General features: G+C 42.3%; 1 protein-coding gene across 1 annotated transcript in view; it reads right to left on the bottom strand.

Moving 5' to 3' along the window:
* meis2b (Meis homeobox 2b) overlaps nt 1–19835 on the bottom strand; it is a 37218-nt gene extending 17383 nt beyond the window's left edge. Inside the window, 14 exon segments of the mRNA XM_037751551.1 lie at nt 2705–2755; nt 2757–2844; nt 2987–3069; nt 5048–5152; nt 8140–8142; nt 8225–8319; nt 11874–11939; nt 11942–11987; nt 17373–17519; nt 17649–17699; nt 17988–18038; nt 18182–18323; nt 19012–19253; nt 19472–19835. Coding sequence (XP_037607479.1) covers nt 2705–2755; nt 2757–2844; nt 2987–3069; nt 5048–5152; nt 8140–8142; nt 8225–8319; nt 11874–11939; nt 11942–11987; nt 17373–17519; nt 17649–17699; nt 17988–18038; nt 18182–18323; nt 19012–19253; nt 19472–19483 — 1182 coding nt within the window. The 5' untranslated portion in view covers nt 19484–19835.
* Nucleotides 19836–20589: the final 754 nt, after the last annotated feature.

Here is a 20589-nt window from a genome sequence, read left to right as displayed (position 1 = left end):
CATGGCAACGCCATCTTAAGATCCGGACCAAATTTCAAGTCGATCTTGATTAAATCTGTAGGAGGAGTTCGTTTAAAGTACATGGGCCTATTAAAACGCTAAAAATGGGCGAAAATCGCACATTAAATTCAAAATGGCTGGCTTCCTGTTGAGTTTTGGGCATACCTCTAAGAGGCTTTTTTGTGCATCTCCACATATTACATATGTCTGCCAAATTTCATACATGTAGGTGAAACCAGAGCGCGGGGCTCAATTTTTCCAACTTTCTAGGGGGCGTAGCGAGCCATTTGCAACAGCCAAGCCCAAGACCCTTAAATATCAAATATTTGTGTGCCAAGTTTAGCAACTTTTTGAGCTTGTTAAGGCCTCAAAAAGGCAATTCATTTGGAAGAAAAAGAAAAGGAAACACTAGTTTCAATAGGGCCTCGCTGGCCCGACGTTGTCGGTGCTCAGGCCCTAATAAATAAATAATTCATATTTTTTTATTTCTAGCATGTCTTGTCGGTTTTATCATTAATATTGTTTTCATCTGATATTATTGTTGGATATTTATTCAAGTTTTATTTTTATTTTTTAATTGTCTGATTGACTTGCCTCATTGCAGTCCTGAAATGTTTAAACTCTGGTTCAACCACGTAAAGCACTTTTGTTACTTTGTTTTGAAAATGCTGTAAATAAAAGGTATTATAATTATAAATATTATTTGGAGACAGATGGGATCTAGTTTGTACAGGCACAGCCCCGTTTCCCCAGCAAATCAGCAACATTGAGAAGTCCTTAAATAATTGTAAATTATATTTTTATTTATTTGGAGGGCTCCATCTCTAAGATTTTACTACTAGCAGTTCAAGTTTGCACTGTAACCATCGATGTACACACAACCATCACTTGATTACTTCATACTGATGAGGCGACATCTGAAATGTGTGTCTTTTAGGGCTGTCAATAGATTCAAATATTTAATCAGGATTAATAGCAAATTAATTACACATTTTTTATCTTCTTCAAAATGTACCTTAAAGGGGAATTTGTCAGGTATTTAATACTCTTATCAACATGGAAGTGGACAAATATGCTGCTTTATGCAAATGTATGTATATATTTATTATTGGAAATATATTGTTTTTCCTCGCCAACAGTTAGAGTAAGTTTGGAGCGTTATTTAACCTCCTTCACAACCAGCTAGTATGACATGGTTGGTACCGATGGATTCATCAGGTTTTATAGTTTAAGAAGATACCCGTATCTTCACTCTAGCTTTTAAACCGAGTCCGCTACAACCTCCGAAATATGAATTGCATTAATGCGTTAAAGAATATTAGTGGTGTTAAAACGACTTTGCCGTATTATTATTATGATTATGATTATGATTATTACCAACTTTGACAGCACTAGTCTTTTGTATATGATGTCTAAACAGATTTATGGATATTTGTCTGGAATGGACATCGCAGATAAAGTTCTGCTGATTCCAGTAGAATATATCTGATTCGGAAAAGAAGGGGTAAGACTTCTTCTTGGGTACTAAACCCGCTGTAGGGTCAAACCGCTGGAACAAATACCTTTGAGGAGCAAGGAGTAGATTTTGTTTTTTGACAAAGATTATGGGTACATTTTTACATACGGTGTTGTAGATGCATGAACGTTACATAATTAAATCTTCTATTTCAACTGAAAGAACAAATTCAGCTGACTTGACATGATACTTGTGACCTTCAGTGGATTCCTGCTTCCCGAAGTCTTTGGCATCAGTCCTTGGATGTGGATTAAATGCAGGGTTGCATGGAAACCAACAGTTACGACCAGGCTAATGGGCTGATAATGAATAATATAATGAATCCAAACCTTTCACAGCTGCTTGCTCTATAGCTACCTCAGAAGGAGATCTTTTAAGGGTTTTCAGAATGGACAACAAAAGCAGGAGGCTACGGCTAGTGGTGGACAGAAACACCCCCCCAACGGCCTTCCACCCGCGGGCCTCACACCGCAACGTCTGACAAAACATAATCCCGCTCCTTTTCACACCCTTCAACCGCTGATGAATGCTTGATCGCTTGGGTGTTGCAATAGGCCTTTCAGAGGCCAAAGTCCCCTTGCACACTTTTCATAGACACATCCTGCCATGGCAAACACTTGTGCTTAACAAATTAGGCCTGAAAAGGGAATGGGGAACAGAGAGGGGATAATTCAATTATCCTCCTTTTTCATCTGGAAAATCTAAAGGTAGGCTTGGAAATGAAGGGATTACTCTAAGTACAGAGTCTGTATGGGCCTTTTACCAAACTAAACAACTGAGGTGTTATAACACATCTAAGAGCGGGAGAGGTAGAACAACTGATGAGGCAGCAGCGGTGGTATCTTTTGGACCTCGGATAAAAGGTAAAGCTCTCCTCTTGGGGACTTGCTCACCCCCTCTTACGGAGCGCCTAAACAGTGATGCTGCTTCTGATGTCGAGTTCTGTGCAAAACCGTGGACTAGTATTTCAAAAAGGACCTTTAGATGCAAGTTTGTCTTTGCTTTGTTCTCTTATGATGGAACAAAGATGAACTTAGTTTCAAGATGGAAATCTAGCCTGGGCTCCTTTCTGGCTGTTGGCTGTTGGAGAGGCTGGGCCGAGACAATATTCACTCCCCGCATTAAGTTAAATCAACGTAGGGCTGCTGTTACAAGAGAAGAAGAAAAGCCACAGCTAAATCCCCTTACCGTGAGGTGCTGGAAGAGCCACGCTCTCATTATATTTGTGGCTACTTTGGGGGAAGATGCCTCGTTTCTTCTGCCTCTTCTTGTCCTGGTCATCCTCGTCTCCCGTGCCCGGCGATGCCAAGCTGTTATCGAGGGGTCTCCTGCGATCAGAGACAAGAGGAGTTACGTTACGAGAAAGCTTTAATTTGGTCCCGTCGCCTTCACCCTCCTCCGCCAAAATGTGCTGCAAAAAGGGCAGACAGAGGAAAACTGCATTCCTCAGTTCAAGATTCTTCCTCTCACCTCCGCTTGACTCCCCAGCGCTGGATAATGAAGAGGAGTTTGTAGTGTGGGAGCTCAATAAAACCAAGAGCTATTAATTCAATCTGAGCACACGTTTGACGTGAGGTAATGACTGCAGGAGTTGTGTGCCTGACATCAAATAATGAATGTTCCAAACTGCAGTCAGATTCAGTGCTACTGATATTTACACCCCCTCCCACACACACACACACACACACACCAACCACCCCGACTGATTGATGTCAGTGTGGGATTTCATGCCGGGCTATGGATCCTGCCATTAGCAGCATCCCTGTTTGATTCCAACAGGAAGCTGGCTGGACGGAGGCAGGAGGCTTCCTTTAAACTGAGATTTCCGCCTCTCCTAGCTAACTCACTGCATCTTGTAACACAAGGGGCACTCCGCTCCTCTCTCCCTCTCTGTCATTAATTGTGCATCAGCCGAGATGATTTACTTTTAACAGTGGTGGTTATTTTTCTTGCCCTCGAGGCAGAGAAGCCTTGAAAGCTTGCCTGGAGGGCATGTGAATAATGCATCTGAGAGACTCCTCCCCCGAGGCGGGGACAGGAACCCTACTTTTCTTAAGATTTGCCCTAGCATGTCTTTTTGTCTTTAGAGATGCATCAATCAAACACGCCTATATGAGCCATATTCATGCATAAATATTTCAGCTAATGAATATTGACATTAAAAAGGATGTGTTCTAGGGTCGTAGGCTCTGGGGTTGTGGGAGTTTTGACGGATGGTGTCCAGCTCTGAGTCACAAGCCCCCTTTCACACAGCCGGTTCAAGGCGGGACGGTTGTGCCGTTATTCTGACTCACTCGTTCTGTATGAAAGGTACGGAGGCAGAACGGGCAGAAGAGTTGTTCCACTTCTGAGTCGGCAGCAGAGGTAGTCACAGCGCCGAGCCAACGTCTATGTTTAAGGGACAGCCGGCAAAGCGAGACACACACACTAGACCCGACGCTGTTGTGTTTAAACGGTACGACTCTTTTGCTCCCGTGATGCCGGCGTGCCTATCTAAAATCACACAACGGGGCGGCGTTACATTGTTAGGTTCAGTGTGAAAAAGGTAGAGCGGGTCATCCACCAACGGAAGGTCGGCAGTTTCGATCCCCGACTCCTCCGGTCACATGTCCAAGTGTCCTAGAGCAAGATACTGAACTCCAAACTGCTCCTGAAGGCTGAACCATTGGTGTGTGAATGAGTATCTAGATCAGATCCTGATGGGCACCTTGCATGGCAGCCTCTGATATCAGTGTATGAGTGTGTGTGTGTGTGTGTGTGTGTGTGTGTGTGAATGTGTGTGTGAATGGTGAATGCTGACAGGAGCTACATAATTGCAAGTCCATTTACCATTCAACTCCCATCAAGAGATCCTTTAAGGTGAACACCGTGTCGAGCTGACTGAATGAAGAAAAAGCAGTCTGGCAGTTCAGTCTGATTATCAGCCGACTAGCAAAAATAACATCAACAATTTAAGAGAAAATTGATGAGCAAATTATTTTTCAAGACCAACTTGATATAACTGATGAGACTGGTCCATCTCTATCTATTAAATCAAAAAGGCTAGTCCATTCAATATATATTTACATCAATCAAAGAGCGGCCTCAATTATATCTGAGTGGTACTGTAGTAGCCTATATTTCATCTTCAGATCATAAAGCTACAGCACATATGTTGTAACAACAAGCATCATACAAAGTTAGAGAAAGAAAGAAGAAAGAAAGAAAGAAAGAAAGAAAGAAAGAAAAGAGGAAAACAGGACTCGCTCTGCCTAATTATATCTGAGGAAGGCACGGAGTTCTCCCCTCCACCCCCCACCCTGGTTCCACCTCCTCTCCTCTCCTCTCCTCTCCTCTCCTCATCCCTCTTTCTTCTGCTCCAGAGAGGGTGAAGCCGCAGGGCAGATCCTCCGCTACACTAATCGCTACTGACTGTTCCCCGGCAACTCGGCTCATCTAACCAGTGTGTGACGGCGCAGTCTCAAAGTCATACACCCGTGCAAGTCTCCCATGCCCCCTTTCACCCCTGCCCCCTCTTCTCTCTCTACCCACCGCCCCCCCCTCCACCCTGCCTGCCAGTGTCTTCACGTCGTGGTGAGGGGGGGTAGATGGAGGGGTGGGCATTACCGCGGGGATGGCTTGAGTATTGCCCCGGGGCTAAGAAGAAAACACAGACACAAAAACAGCACCTTAAGATATGAAGAGTCCTCATCTCATCTCTCCCCCCCGCTGCTCTGCTCAGCCTGGGTTCTTATACACTTCTACCCCTGCAACACATCCTCAACGCTTCCTATAATTTGTTTTACTAATGCTATTTTTTAGGATTTTTCCTACAAATGGCCGGCAACGACACGCATGCGTCAATTTCCGCTCTAGTCTTTTAAAAAAAAAAAACTTAGGTTTAGGAAAAGATCGCGGTTGGCTTAAAATAAAACTAGAAGTGAATTTACTGAAGTACGGAAGTTATGTGAAAATAAATCACCCTTGACTTCTGGTTTCACACGGGACATGAGCAGCGGTCTGCTGGTGAAAGACTGGTGTTTTTTGATCCACCCATCTACTCTCTTCATACTTCCTGGTTTACGATTACGTGGATTACATACAAATTGATTACGTGGGATACATACAGATAACACTGCACTACTTGTCGTAGGAATACAGTAGCTACAAACCGTGCATGAGAACAACTAAGTAATTGCTTTTTTTTCCTTTATGCTTCTTGCTGCATTCAAAACATTGAGCAGCCGTTGAGATGCTGTGAACACTGCATCTTACTATATCACTATATTACTCTTACTATACTCATACTCTGCAACATGTGCCTGAGTTTGACGATGACAGCTTTTATATTGTGCAGAAGTTAGTAGTATAACATTGTGCCAAATACTTGACCAAATACTAGTCAATAGTGAAGACAATGGAGTAAAAGCGCTGCTGGGTCTCTGTAGTAATCACATACTGGTGCTCTTTGGATCCTTCAGGTGTATTGGGCTCATTCAGTCTTGTGAAGGGCTCAATGCATGAGTGGAATATGATCTCAAAAAAGTACAAAATGCAAGTCTCCCTCAAAAATAATCCGAGGCACACTGTAGTGTTTGAACAACATTAAAATGCCTTTATTTTACATGGCAATAATTGTTTAAAATGACCTATGTTGGTCGCAACGCATTGGTCATTTGAAATGATCATTGACCTTTCAGTCTCCTCCATTACTCTATTATTTTATATTTATTTATTCAGTTACTTATTTAAATACTTATTGATGTATTTATTTGTTTCATTCTAATTCTCAACTTTCCCAATACTGTAACTCTATTAATGTACGTGTACTGCATGCGTGTGCATGTGCTGATTACTGTGGGTTGAATAGTCTTGACATTTGAAAGATTATTTTATTTTATTTGCTTTTATTTTCTCTCTCATCTCCTCCTCCAGTCTCTGCATGCTCTCTGTAGCTCTGGGGCTGTTAACGCTGGCCGAGGTAGTCGCTAGATGACGTGTCCACAAGACAAAGTGCAGAGCGGCTAGCAGAACTGATTGCAGCTCTCCCAGCTGCATCAGTGATGCAAAGCCAGTGCAGCCAGTCTAATGAGCTCAGCGGGGCCTGATCCATCATCAGTGACACCTCGGGGCTCCTCCCCTTATTAGACATGATACACAGCTCTAAATGGAGTAGTCTGGAAGATTTCTAAGAGGAATCCTCCGTGTGAGAGGCAGAGCTGTTGATGGGAGATGCAACTCTTTAAAGCTGTTTAAAGCCAAGCAGTTTGCATGCTGGCACTAAACAGCAGTTTGACCTGCTATACCTCTGAGCCACAGCATGCCCAGCGTATGTGAATGGTTATGTGATATGCGTTTTCAGGCATGGTAGTATGGACAGAGATTAACTCTGAAACGGCCCTAAAACGTTTGTCTGGACGGAGATGTTTTTTGTTTTAAAACGAAAACGTATTAGTGTGGATGTAGTCTCACTCCACTCCACCGTAAAATATGCAGATTGTGCAAAGAACTGGCAACCATTTGTTGTGAAGTGAATGCAATGTAATGGAGGACGGAGAGTGAGACATCTAGTGGCTGCATGAATCAATGTTATCAATTGCACCTTTAAAAAAAATCTCACTTAAACCTGCAGTAGTCAGTATATTTTTTGCATCATTGGGCAAAAATCGCATAATAACCTTTCATCATATTGTAATTCAAGTGTTCTGAGAGAAAACTAGACTTCTAGTCCTCCTCATGGCTCTGTATTCAGGCTTTAGAACATCTAGCCTGTGACGGCAGACTTTGACCAATCACAGGTCATTTCAGAGAGAGAGCGTTCCTATTGGCTGTGCTCCGGTCATGTGACCGGCAGTTGGCGTTCCTTCAAGCCATCTCAACCTGATCTCAACATGGCGGCAGCGTCACAAACTTTCTCATTTTACAGCTAAACCGTGCACTACAAGATGATTCTGAGAACATGTGAGGAGAGAAATAGACATTAACGTAACAGAATATTGATTCATATTTGATCAGTGCTGCCTAGTTTGACCGTTTGGTCGGAGTTCGCGAGTGATTGACAGCTGGCTCTCATAGACGGCAGCTGGACAGCAGACCTCAGATCAGCTCTAACTGCTTGTTTTCCTCCGGTCTGTGAAATCTTGCAGATGCCATTAGGAGCACTAGAGGACATCGAAGGACACCGGAGAGGACACCGGAGGACACAGATGCACATGATTATTTTCAGGTTACCTGTTTCATGTACTACTGTCACGATATAGTGACCGTTTTATAAAAATAACTTCTTTAATCATATTTGCTCCGATCTCGCCTACTGCTGCTTTAAATCTGAAGGTGAGCAGGATTGTGTTAGTGATGCTCACAGTACTGAAACAATACAATTCAACGGCAACATGTCTTTCCAGAAAAGGTGTCGCTTAAGGGCTTGTTATTGCACTCTGATACTGTAGTTTGAACTGTGGACAAATCTCCCAATGGTCAGTGTAAAACTGAATGTACCCTGAATTGCTTTGTACAATCCTTCGTCATCATCTCAATTCATTTGGAAATGTGGAGGACACATTACAGTACCAGCATGGCATGAAACAGCACACATCCTATCACTTGTTTGACATATTTGTTATAGCAGACCCACAAATGGTTACCCACTGAGAAACAGATACAGACACAATATCAAGATTGTGTTCCCCATGCTGTACATGACCACAAGCAACTATTGGTCATACAAACCAGGAGCCAATCCTGAAAAAGGAGCCTCTCCCGAGGCATTGGCTGGACCAGCATGATGTGTGAAGACTGAAGCAAGAACTGTGCAGTGGCCCTAACTGTGGATCATTCACAGAACAGGCTGGTAACAGTTCACTGGGACTATTTCTTTGGTAGAAAGTATATATGAAATTACATTCAGCTCCATCACACCGGGGGTGGAAGCAGATCAAAACCTAATACTATCTGCATGCAGAGATGCCTCTAGACATGAGGAGATCTAGATTTTGTAATCCAAGTGAACTGGCCCTTTAAGAGTAAAATATGCACAATTATCAGTACATACAATACAAAATGTGCTCATTTGTTTTCAAGTAAATAATGACTTATTTTCTGTGATAGCAGAGACAACAAGGCACACTTTCCTTTCCCTCTACATCCAGCATTTATCTCTTTCTCTTCCCTCCCTTTTGAAACATTTCTGACATCCACACCATGACAGATGCTGAAGGGACATTAGCCCGCAGCCTCAGTGAAGCTGTGATGTCATCGGTATGTCAGCACCTCCACCTCCCCACATTCCTGAGTCCCGACTGCAGGCTCTGGATGTGACAGAAAGATGCAACACATCCTGTTCCTCAACACGAGTGTGCAGGATATTTCTGAGTCACTCCCACTGCCTTTTGTTTTATCTGGGTCTTTGTGATGGACATTTCAAGCCTCCCCCTTCCAAACATTCCTTGGAGAGCTCAGCCCCTTTTTGCTGTGGTCAACAGCAGTCACCCTGGGGGTTGAGCTATCAAAGAGAGCCCTCTCTGCATATCACACAGCTTACAAGGCAACAACCAAAACCTGGGAGCTTCCAAAGGAGGAGGAAGCCATGATCCAAACCAGCAGCCACACACTGCATGGATCATGTACCTGTGGTAAGCCAGGGCTGGAAGCCACATCGCACCACTCTAGTGTTCCCAAATGACAGTGGATTTTAAAAGCTTTCCTCAAACTATACAAGCATTACTAATGACATCCCACCACAGCAGGGCCGGAGTGGGACTCATTTCCAGGCTCAGATCAGCGTATGATATCACTGTGTAAGACTATGGCCTTAGTTCAATGTTGAAAAAGCAGGCCTATCACCAGGCAGGGCATCGATCACCGGATTACATTCAATACCAACTTTTCTATAATGATTTCTATCTCCACATGGGGAATCTGGTGGTTAAGGTTGGTAAAGATTGTGTTTATGGTTCAAATTAATCTGCAGGTCTGTGATGGGACACACCATCTGGTTTTCCTTCCACCCACCTTTACTGTTCACTTTGTGGGTACACCCTCTCTCTCTCAGAACCCAACCGGTCGAGGCAGATGGCCGCACACCCAGAGCCGGGTTCTGCCCAAAGTTTCTCCTCGCTAAAGGGAAGTTTTTCATTGCCATTGTCACATAACAATTCATGCTCATGAGGGATCTATTGTTGGGTCTCTAGATTAAAGATTACGGTCTAGACCTGCTCTATATGAAAAGCATCTCAGGATAACTTCTGTTATGATTTGACGCTATATATCAAAATAAATTGAATTGAATTGAATATGTTATTCCCAGGGGAAATGTCATTGCTGACTTGAAGCATGAGATGGAAAATATTTGTGTGTTATTAAAATGTTAAGTCAATTAAACCTAACAACATGTGGGACACAGGATGTAAACCTGGTCTCCAATGTCAAAGTCTTGAGCTTCATCCACCTCCCCATGGCTTCTGTGCAGTAGAAGGATGTCATTTCCAGTGAGCATAATCCAAGGAGCAATAATGTTTCCTCCACAATGTTTTAGCAAGGCAAATGAGAGTATAATGGTCTGTTGTGACAGACAGGGATGAATTTTGTTGTAGTGTATTTACTCCCTGCTCAATTTGATACGTTCTTAAGTTGAACTGTGCTAATGTTAAAAATATCAACAGTGAAGATGGAGGAAACTTTAAGGATTGGCAGGTGATACTTGGGCAAAGGTCAGTGCATGTGTTCAACACTGACTGCTGGAATGAGAAGGGACACAAACCATCAATCATCAATCCTTTCATTAATCTATAAGCACTAACATAGTTCTATAGAATAGTTGCATATGAACTTAATCTTAAGAAAAATAGAGATTTTAAAATGAAATGAACAAAAGATGATGGCTTTTCCTGCATCCACGCTCCATCACTGCCACCTCCACTAGGTGAGTATTCCTGATATAAACATGTGATGACACCTTTATTACAACTCTACGGAGGCCATCTACCTGCTCCAAATGAGATTAACATGATATACCTCTAACTGTCTTTTCTATACTTTCAGGTTGTGTGTGTTTGGCATGTGAATGGACTGGAAACAAGGCAGAGAGGCCCGGGGAGAAGCAGCAGGTAGCATGCAGCACATCCTGCAGCAGCAACCGCAGCTCTGATCATTCTGCCTTCTTCTTTCCTTTGTTCCTCATACATAAAGTACTCTGTCCTTACATCCCTTCAGGGGGCATTCTGCACTCCCATCCCCTCTGTATTCTCTCTCAGGTCAAAAGGGCATGGACCTTGGGTTTTCCCCCACTGTTGTTTTAAAAAAGCCTAAAGGAAAGAGGCTATTCACACTGGCCTTTCTCAGCTCGTTCAACATATGACGTCTGGATACCCAATAGTCAAATTAAGATTTACCAAAACCAACATGTCACACTCTCTGTGTCTTATCTGAAGTTGAGAAGTTAATATCATTTTCAGGAGTCTTGATCTGCTCCTGATTGTCTCTTAATCCACTGAGTTTCTCTTGTCTTGCAAAGCATCCTCCTATTGTTCTCTGCAATGCTCTGCTCCTTGATGCCTGATGGGCAGAGGGTGGAAAGTTGCTTTAAAGTCTATTCTATTTTTACTGCGCCCAAAGGGGAGAAAAACAAAAACAAGCCATAAAACCCTTATAGCCTCCAATTAGCACATCAGAAATCACATTAAGTGCAGGAACACCAGGGTGACACCAGAAGGACAAGGGCTGGACGGCATCAATAAGAAGAGTTAACTGTCCTCATCAGTGCTAACTGACCTGTAACTGACTGTAATTACATGGCAAAGCCAACATGAATGACTTACTTCTTTCTTGAAGTCAAAGACTAAATCATTCACATCTATGTACATTGTGTACATAGATGTGGAAAAAATATATATATATATATATACATATATATATATTTTTTTTTTTTCTTTCTGTCAACAAATCCCATGTTGTGAGTTTGTCTGTGTTGTTTTACAAGATGAGATCGTGGTGGGGAAGTAACAAAGCTCTACTGGATCTAAATAGTTGGAATCACCCAGTTCAGTACCCACCATGTACATGTTTCTCTACATAGAACATCCCAGAGGACAGGAGCTCACTGTCCTCAATGCTAGCGACAGTGCATCTCTCAATACTTTGAGCCTGTCTTACCGTGTCTGTAGCACTCATACTGAAGATATACTGGAACTCTACGTATGAAATTGCTCACAAATATATAGTTTCATTTTTTAGCAAACGTTACTCCAGATGACCTGTTTTTATCAACGCAATCAAGATGAAGTGATGAGATGAAGTAAGTGCTGCTGCCTCAAAGAGAGGTCACAGGAAAGTCAAAGCTTTGATATGAAAGAGGACGCAGGAGGCCTGTAGGGGCTCTTACCGAGTTCACTGGTGTTGTCGCCACTCTGAGAGACGTGTCCCCCGCTGGACGGACCCGGGGTGCCACAGAGGGTGTAGAGTGGGCGTCATCCATGTCCTCTCCAGGATGCTGGTTCTGAGAGGTCAGGGAGAGGTCCACACACCAGGGGACAGGAGATAAGGAAACAGAGGAGAAGAAGGGAGGAAAGGGGAAAAAATAGATGAGGAAGGTCCAGTAGGTCCAGTATGAGGTCCATTATGCAGTTTCCCAAAGACACAAAGACAGCTGTGTGGCATGATTAGCATAGTAAGGCAGGAGAACTATACCATTCTGTCCAAGAGGGAGCTTTAAATGTAGTTGCAGAAAGAGTTTAGAGGACAGTTTAGTAGCCCTGCAGCATGTGGATCCTCCTGTGTCCTGGCTGTTTGTGACCTGCGTTGGGAGAAACCCCGCATTTATGGGGCCGCTCGGCCGGGCCACTCAGACGGCCGTAAGCCCAAACCAAACAGCAGATCTCCCTCTGCAGCCTCTCTGCGTCAGCTGTTTGCCGGATGGTGATCAGATGAAGAGCTCAGCAGATGACAACAAGAAGTGTGGGGACAATGGCGCAGTGTGAACGAGCCCTCTCAATGATGGCCCTTCTTTTCTTATCCAGCCACCCAATAATTACAGCTCCTAAGTACACACAGCTACTCAAAGAGGCGCCATGTGTTTCCACGTTTATCATCACACCATCTGTTAAAACCTAATTAACAGGACTGGAGGGTAGAGTGTACGTAGATTCATACACAGACGAACATTCACACTGTCTGTTTACCTGCAGGAGCTCTTACGTTAGGGTGAAGGCTGTCACGTTAAATGGTGTGTGTGTTGCGTGTGTGTGTGTGCCTGTGTGTGTGTGTGTGTGTGTGTGTGTGTGTGTGTGTGTACTTATAAATACTTACTTTTACCTACTTACTTTTTATACTTCTATTTTGATTTAATGTATGGCATTTAACCAGAGGATCTGTTCCAGAGCAACCAAAGCAGTCCAGATTAAAGGAATATTCACTGCTTGCGCAGGCATGCTACTCGTCCCTGTGAGTTCTGTTTATGTGGAAGTGTTTTAAAACTAAAACTTCATTACATTTATTTGTCATGTACAGTACATACACAAAATGTAACCTCTGCATTTAACCCATCATAATCATTTAGGAGCAGTGGGCTGCTGTGAGAGCAGCCCGGGGAGCAACTTGGGGTTTGGTGTATCGCTCAAGGACACTTGGGCACGCAGACGGCAGGAGCCGGGGACCGAATCACCAACCTTGTTGTTAAAGGACAACCCGCTCTACCACTGAGCTGCTGCCGCCCCTTTAAATAGCATATGATTGGAAAAGTGAGACTTGGATTATACTGCACGAGTTGTGTGAGGGTTTTGGATGTTTTAAAACAGTCAGGTTTTCGACCTCACCATAGCACTGAGACTGCTCTTGTTAAGGTCTTCAATGACATCCAATTGAACACAGACAGTGGTAGAATTTCAGTTTTAGTTTTACTGGATCTCAGTGCTGCATTCGACATTGTTGACCATAATATATTACTAGACCGACTGGAAAACCTGGTGGGTATTTCTGGCATAGCACTCAGCTGTTTTGAATCCTACCTAAAAGACAGGGACTTCTTTGTGTCTATAGGTAATTGCAAATCTGAGCTGAACACGCAGAGTTCCCCAAGGCTCCATCTTGGTGCCTCTTTTGTTTAACATCTACATGCTCCCACTGGGTCAGATTTTTGGTAACAACAAAATAAATTACCATAACTATGCAGACGACACACAAATTTACATAACTCTATCACCAGGAGACTACAGTCCAATACAAGCACTGAGTGAGTGCATTGAACAAGTCATTAATTTTATGTGCCAGAATTTTCTTCAGCTGAACAAAGACAAAACTGAAGTCATAGTTTTTGGAGCCAAAGAGGAAAGATTAAAGGTAAGTGCTCACCTACAATCTGTAATGTTAAAAAGCTCGGACCAAGCCAGAAACCTTGGTGTAGTCATGGACTCTGACCTGAGCTTTAACAGCCATATTAAGACAATTACAAAGACAGCCTTCTATCACCTGAAGAATATAGCAAGAATTAGAGGACTGATGTCTCAGCAGGATTTGGAAAAACTAGTCCATGCATTTATCTTCAGCCGACTTGACTACTGTAACGGCGTCTTTACTGGTCTTCCTAAAAAATGGATCAGACAGCTGCAGCTGATTCAGAACGCTGCTGCTAAAGTCCTCACTAAGAACAAGAAAGTGGATCATATCAGTCCAGTTCTGAGGTCTCTACACTGGCTCCCTGTCTCTCAGAGTCCTCACTAAGACCAAGAAAGTGGATCATATCAGTCCAGTTCTGAGGTCTCTACACTGGCTGCCTGTCTCTCAGAGAATTGATTTCAAAATACTCCGGCTGGTTTACAAAGCACTAAATGGTTTAGGGCCAAAATACATTTCTGATCTTCTGCTATGTTCTGAACCATCCAGACCTCTCAGGTCATCTGGATCAGGTCTGCTTAGTGTCCCCAGTGTCAGGACTAAACATGCAGAAGCAGCGTTCAGTTTTTATGCACCAAATATTTGGAACAAGCTCCCAGAAACCTGCAGGACCGCTCCAACTCTGAGTTCTTTTAAATCAAAGCTTAAAACTTCCCTGTTTGCTGCTGCCTTTTATTAAACCAGATAATGATCTGATACTGCACTAGAGCTTTTACTCTTTTGTGTTATATTTTATTTTAGCTTCTATCCTAGCTTTTATTTTTAGCTTGTTTTTATTTTCTAATCTTTAATGTTTTTATGTTTTTATAACTGTTTTAATTATGTCTTAGTATTAGTATTAGTTCCGGTTTCACTGTGCCTTGCCGCGTCAGTCGGTGTCCTGCCAGTACCCCCGACGTGCGGGAAGATTCGAGGGCCCATTCATCGCTGCTTGCAGCTTTTATTTTTAGCTTGTTTTTATTTTTCTAATCTTTAACGTTTTTATGTTTTTATTATGTCTTAATGTTCTTTTGCACTTTGTCGCAATGTTCTTGAATGTTTATGTAAAGCACTTTGAATTGCCCTGTTGCTGAAATGTGCTATACAAATAAAGCTGCCTTGCCTTGCCTTAAAACGGGGCTCCCGTTTACTTCAATTCATCAAGACTTTTCTCTGTTTTTGGATTTTCCGTTCACCGTGTAGGCCTGAGAGAATTCAAGGTAACACGGGGTGAGTTACTGATACTCAGAGGACCATTTTGGGGGTGAAGTATTCCTTTAAGGAGGATTTAGGACAACTGACTGTGGATAAACAGGTTTTGTAACGTTTCAGGTACATATTGGTCTAACTGCAACCCTGACACATACAGTACGTCTTTAAATTAGATACAGGCATGATAACTTTATGGTTAAGGAGATCTGTCTATGTGTTCAAAGCGCTGACCATGTACAGTAACCTCCTAATCTCTCTCCCATACATTCTCAACCTTCTACTCTACAATGAAGGCATAAAATGCTAGTTTGAGTATCGTCTGACGCCGACAGTGAAGGTTTCATGATGACTTTACCAAACCAGTGTAAAGGGATGTCAACACAGTGTTGTTGAAATGTACTGTATGTCACACAATGGTCTAAATGCTAATTCAGATGCTTTTTCATCTCTCAGAATAAAAGAGTGATGAAAACTGTTTTTGTGTGTGTGTATGTGTGTGATAGAGAAATGGTCGAAACGTATTTACCAAATATCAGAAGACAGGAAAAAACTAATTGATCTCAAATTGTATATTGTACTTTTTTTAAATGATGCTAATAGAGAATAAATATGTTCACTGAGCAGTTTCATTTGATTCTGGAATTTTCTAGAAGAAAACGACACTCTCAATAAAATTATTGAAAAAAATTGTTTAAAATTAGAACTTGATGAAATGAAATTGTACTGCCAGATTCCTGCTCTCTTTGAGAAAATGAAATGTCAGACAAAATGTTTCAATGGGATTTTTTACAGCGAACAAAAGGTCATCAATCAGGAGCTTCAGACCAGAGCGTCAGTATGAGCCGTCACAGTGGAAGGGTCAGGGTTAGAAACAGAAGCAGCTCAAACCAGAGCTGTAAAGTCACATGCACTGCTTTTAGCCCATGTGAATGATAAAGTAATTGTGGTTCACTCAGTGGTTAACACGTTACACAGCTGTGCATGTCTTTGTACCAGAGCACATCCATTATGCAGGAGAGTGCCCCGTCACATCAGCCGGTGGCCTCACACACAAACACACACACCAGATCTGTGCTGCTGCAGACAGAAGGAAGACCATGTATGTTCATGAAGTCACTGAACTCTATACTGATATTTGTCACGGAAGCTGCCGATAATATTTTGTGCCGGTATTCATATTTTAAAATATTAAAGGTAAAAATGAAACTAAAACAGCTTTTCAGTCAGGGTTTCTCAGCCTTTTTCGGCCTGCGAGTTGCCATGCAACATTTGTATATAGACTGGAGGGAGCCTTCAAATTAATTATACAGAAATCAGGATTTCTTTTCAACTTAGCATTTATATCAAAAATATATTTATACATTTTTGGAATTTTCCATGACCCCATCTGCATCGACAACAAGCTCCTAAATGTTGAGAAGTTACCTGTAGGTCAACCATGGGACACCACTGAAACACCTGAATGAATTACAGACTGTAAAACTACAGTCTACAGTCCATCATTTCCAACTGCTATCTGACATGACAAACCACCAGTAAAGAGTCAATCTATGTGGCATTAAACCCATACCGTCCAACACTGCTGCTGATGCACTGCCACTAGGAATCACTTCAATATCTGCATGTGCTTCTCTGTAAATGAACACAGCTCTAATAACCCGAATAATAACCCTAATAACCCTATTAATAATACTGGCTGAGAGGGACTGAAGGCCAACACTAGAGATCAGCATCACGTCTGACTACTTTCTTGTATAAATCAATAGATAAGTAAAGTTACAGACGTAATTACATTAAAACAACAAATGTCAACTGTCCATATCTTCTCAGAAACAGAGCAGATAGAAGTGTTCGGCTGAGCATCCCACCGCCATCCAACAGCCTGATTCATCAGATGATCTGAATCAGTTAACAGACTGTCCTCATTCACACCAGCCAATAAAGACAACACGTTTAAAATGAAGCAAAGTCTTCTTGCAACCCAATCAAATGTTCAATATGTTCATACATTTTGAGAAATTCCACCTAAAAGGGATTTTTCTCGTTTTTAGAGGCCTGTAGAGGTAAAACACTCCAGTATATTATTTTAAAATGAAAAGATTAGAGAGAAAAAATTAGTCTTATTTTGTGTAGCAAAACACGTTATTTTCCTGTTGGATGGGCCCTAAACTCCAACCAGTGGTCTCCAACATACAGCAGCTTTAGACTCACTATTCGCTAATCGGAGTTCAGGATGAGCAGGCCTCAGAGGCTCACTCCTGTAAAAGCTCTCTGTGAATGGAAAGCAGGCAGGTGGACTCACATGGTCTGCCAGGTTGGTCGAGGATCCGGTGATGTCGTCGAAGTCCGACTTGCAGACGTCTCGGTCCTCTATGACCAGGTCGATCGGCATCTTGCCTTTTAGGCAGCTGATGTACCGGTGGCAGAAGTTATCACACAGCTCATGGACCTGAAACATCCAGTCTGTCATTTAGATTCTATAGGCTGAGCACCAGAACAATAATAATAATAATAATAATAATAATAATAATAATAATAATAATAATAATAATAACAATAATAATAATAATAAACCTACCTTCTCTAATTCCAGGAGATGAAATCGTAGGACTTGAATCGCTTGAATCATCTAAAAAAAGAAACATACATCATGTGATTGTAGAGACGCCCAGGCTGTCCTAATAATAATATAATATATGATATGATATAATATAATATAATATAATATAATATAATATAAGTAATATTAATGACTGTGTGCATTTAGTAATTACAAACATCATACAAATATTCTTCTTCTTTTATTATCAAACAGACAGGTTGCATTAAGGAGGTCGCCCGGGCGGCCAGTACACAGCTGAGAATGAAATGAGAAAGAAAGAAAGAAAGAAAGAAAGAAAGAAGAGGAAGCGCTCACCAGGTTGTCCAGCTCCGGGTTGGAAGAGAATAAAGGTTTCTCTGCGCGGATCTGAAGAGGGAAAGAAATAAAAAGAGATGTAATGTCTGTTGGTGTTTTCAAACGGATTTAGTTGTTTTAAATTTAGAATGAAGTTTTCTAAAAATGTCAAATGTAAAACGTGTCCGTCCCGTCCTGTACAGGCGGGTCTCTACCTGTTTGGCGAACACGGCGATGTCTTCATTGAAGGAGTCCGAGGAGCACACGTCCCCTCCTGCCACCCCGGGCTCTCTGGGCGTGCACGTCGCCAGCTCGCACTTCTCGAACACCAGAGCCAACAGTGGGAATAAAGGGTGTCTGCAACCCAGAGGAACACAGAGTGTTAGGCCTGCTACTGGACACCAGAGAACACCTAAAACACCTTCACACCGCGAGCTGAACTAAAGAACACCACAGATTCATTTAGTCCTCCTCAATTCAACGGATCATTCTATATCACTATATTATAAACACCATTTCATCTGTTCCCGAAGCAAACAACCTTCCACAGATGGGAATCAGTTCTCCATACGGAGGATTTAGACTCGTTTCAAGCAGCAAAAAAAAAATAAAAGATACAATTTTTTAATTAAATTAAATTAAATTAAATTAAAATTAGAACTGCATCTGCAAAATTACTGTAATTACTTCATATCATGGACAGTTTAGCCTATTAGATCTAATATTTAATATGTGTGTATATATATACATATATATATACGTATATATATATGTATATATATACATTTTGAACGGAATTTCTGGCTTTTTGTTCAACAACTTAAATGAAATGAGTTTTAGTGTGTATTCGTATTTAGGCCCCTAATTGTTTCTATCGCCTCATAACAATCTACACATAATATTATTAATAACAACAAAATAATATTATTATTGTTATTGTTATTATTATTATAATTATTATAATGAGTGGTAGTAGTCGTTGTTGTGGTAGGCTATAATCTTATTATGAATATGAATATTGTTATTATTCTAGGCCTCTCCATACCCGTAGATCTGGTCCTTGTCTCTCTTGAGCGCGTCGTTGACGGTGCTGCCCATGCTGCTGGGCATGAGGCTGTGCGGCGCGTGGGCTCCATAGTGCTGCGTGGGGTGCGGGTGCGTGTGCGGGGGCCCATGGTTCAGGTGGTGGACCTGGGCCAGGGGCCGAGGGCCGTGCGGGTCTCCGTACATGGAGGTGGGGACTCCGACTCCGTCCATCGCGCCTCCGTAGTGAGCCAGCTCCTCGTACTGGGTGAGAGTTGGACATGTTAATGAGAGGACAGTGTGCTGTCCTGCAAACACTGGGCCGTTTACACAGCAGTTCATAAAACACTTGATCAATTAGCTTGTTTTGCGTATAAATTCATATCACTCAACCATATTTATGCATGTATATAATAATATTAATAACTCAGTGCAAACCAAGTTAATAATCCAAATTCAGGAATAATCTGTCAGAGATTTACCCTTTGCGCCATCTCCGTGCGCTGCAGACTAAAGGAAAGTGTGCTGTTGATGAGGAGTTAAATCCAAGAGGGAATTACAGTCCTGTCCTGTCCTGTCCTGTCCTGTGGCATGAAGCAGATCAATAATCATGGAAAGTGATCAGAAACAGCATCTGTCCTCACGTTACCACGAGTGCCAAAAGGCGCACCGGCAACCGGGAGGATTAGTGCTAATCTGTCAACTGGGAGTGCGTGATGTTAGGTCCGAGCATCAGTTGTCCTTTCACAGGAATGCGCTGACGGTCCGCGGCTCAGTCTCAGTCTCAGTCCTCTGCACTCAGTGTGTCCTCATGTCCGTGTCTCTGCGCGACGCGCTCACTGTCCGCAGCTCCGCGAGGGAGGGAGCCGTTTATAGGAGCGCGCGCTGATCTCCAGGACAGGAGGAACGTGGAGGAGCAGGGTGCGCGCGACCAGCGACGCGCGACCAGCGACCAGCAACCAACAAGTTACCTTGCTTTAAAACCTTGCCTTCCGCTCATTATTTTCAAAATAAAACTAACATATACCTTATACAGTATATATATATATATATTATTGTAAATCAATGAACAACACAAAACAATGACAGATATTGTCCAGAAACCCTCACAGGTACTGCATTTAGCATAAAACAATATGCTCAGATAATAACATGGCAAACTGCAGCCCAACAGGCAACAACAGCTGTCAGTGTGTCAGTGTGCTGACTTGACTATGACTTGCCCCAAACTGCATGTGATTATCATAAAGTGGGCATGTCTGTAAAGGGGAGACTCGTGGGTACTCATAGAACCTATTTACATTTACACATCTGGAGGTCAGAGGTCAAGGGACCCCTTTGAAAATGCTCATGACAGTTTTTCCTCACCAAAATTTGCGTAATTTCGTAGTGTTATTTAGCGACAAGCTAGCATGACATGGTTGGTACAGATGGAGTCATTAGGTTTTGTAGTTTACTATGATACCAGGATTTTCACTCTAGCAAATTTGCGTTAAGACGTTATTATTGTCAAGTTTGACAGCCCTAATATATATATACTGTATACAGTATATGTTTGTGTGTGTGTGTGAATGTGTGAATGTGTATGTGTATGTGTGTG

The sequence above is a fragment of the Sebastes umbrosus genome, chromosome 18 (assembly GCF_015220745.1).
Source record: "Sebastes umbrosus isolate fSebUmb1 chromosome 18, fSebUmb1.pri, whole genome shotgun sequence".
NCBI classification, from domain to species: domain Eukaryota; kingdom Metazoa; phylum Chordata; class Actinopteri; order Perciformes; family Sebastidae; genus Sebastes; species Sebastes umbrosus.
The sequence above is the reverse complement of the archived record's forward strand: the minus strand, read 5'-3'. Positions and strand labels throughout refer to the sequence as shown.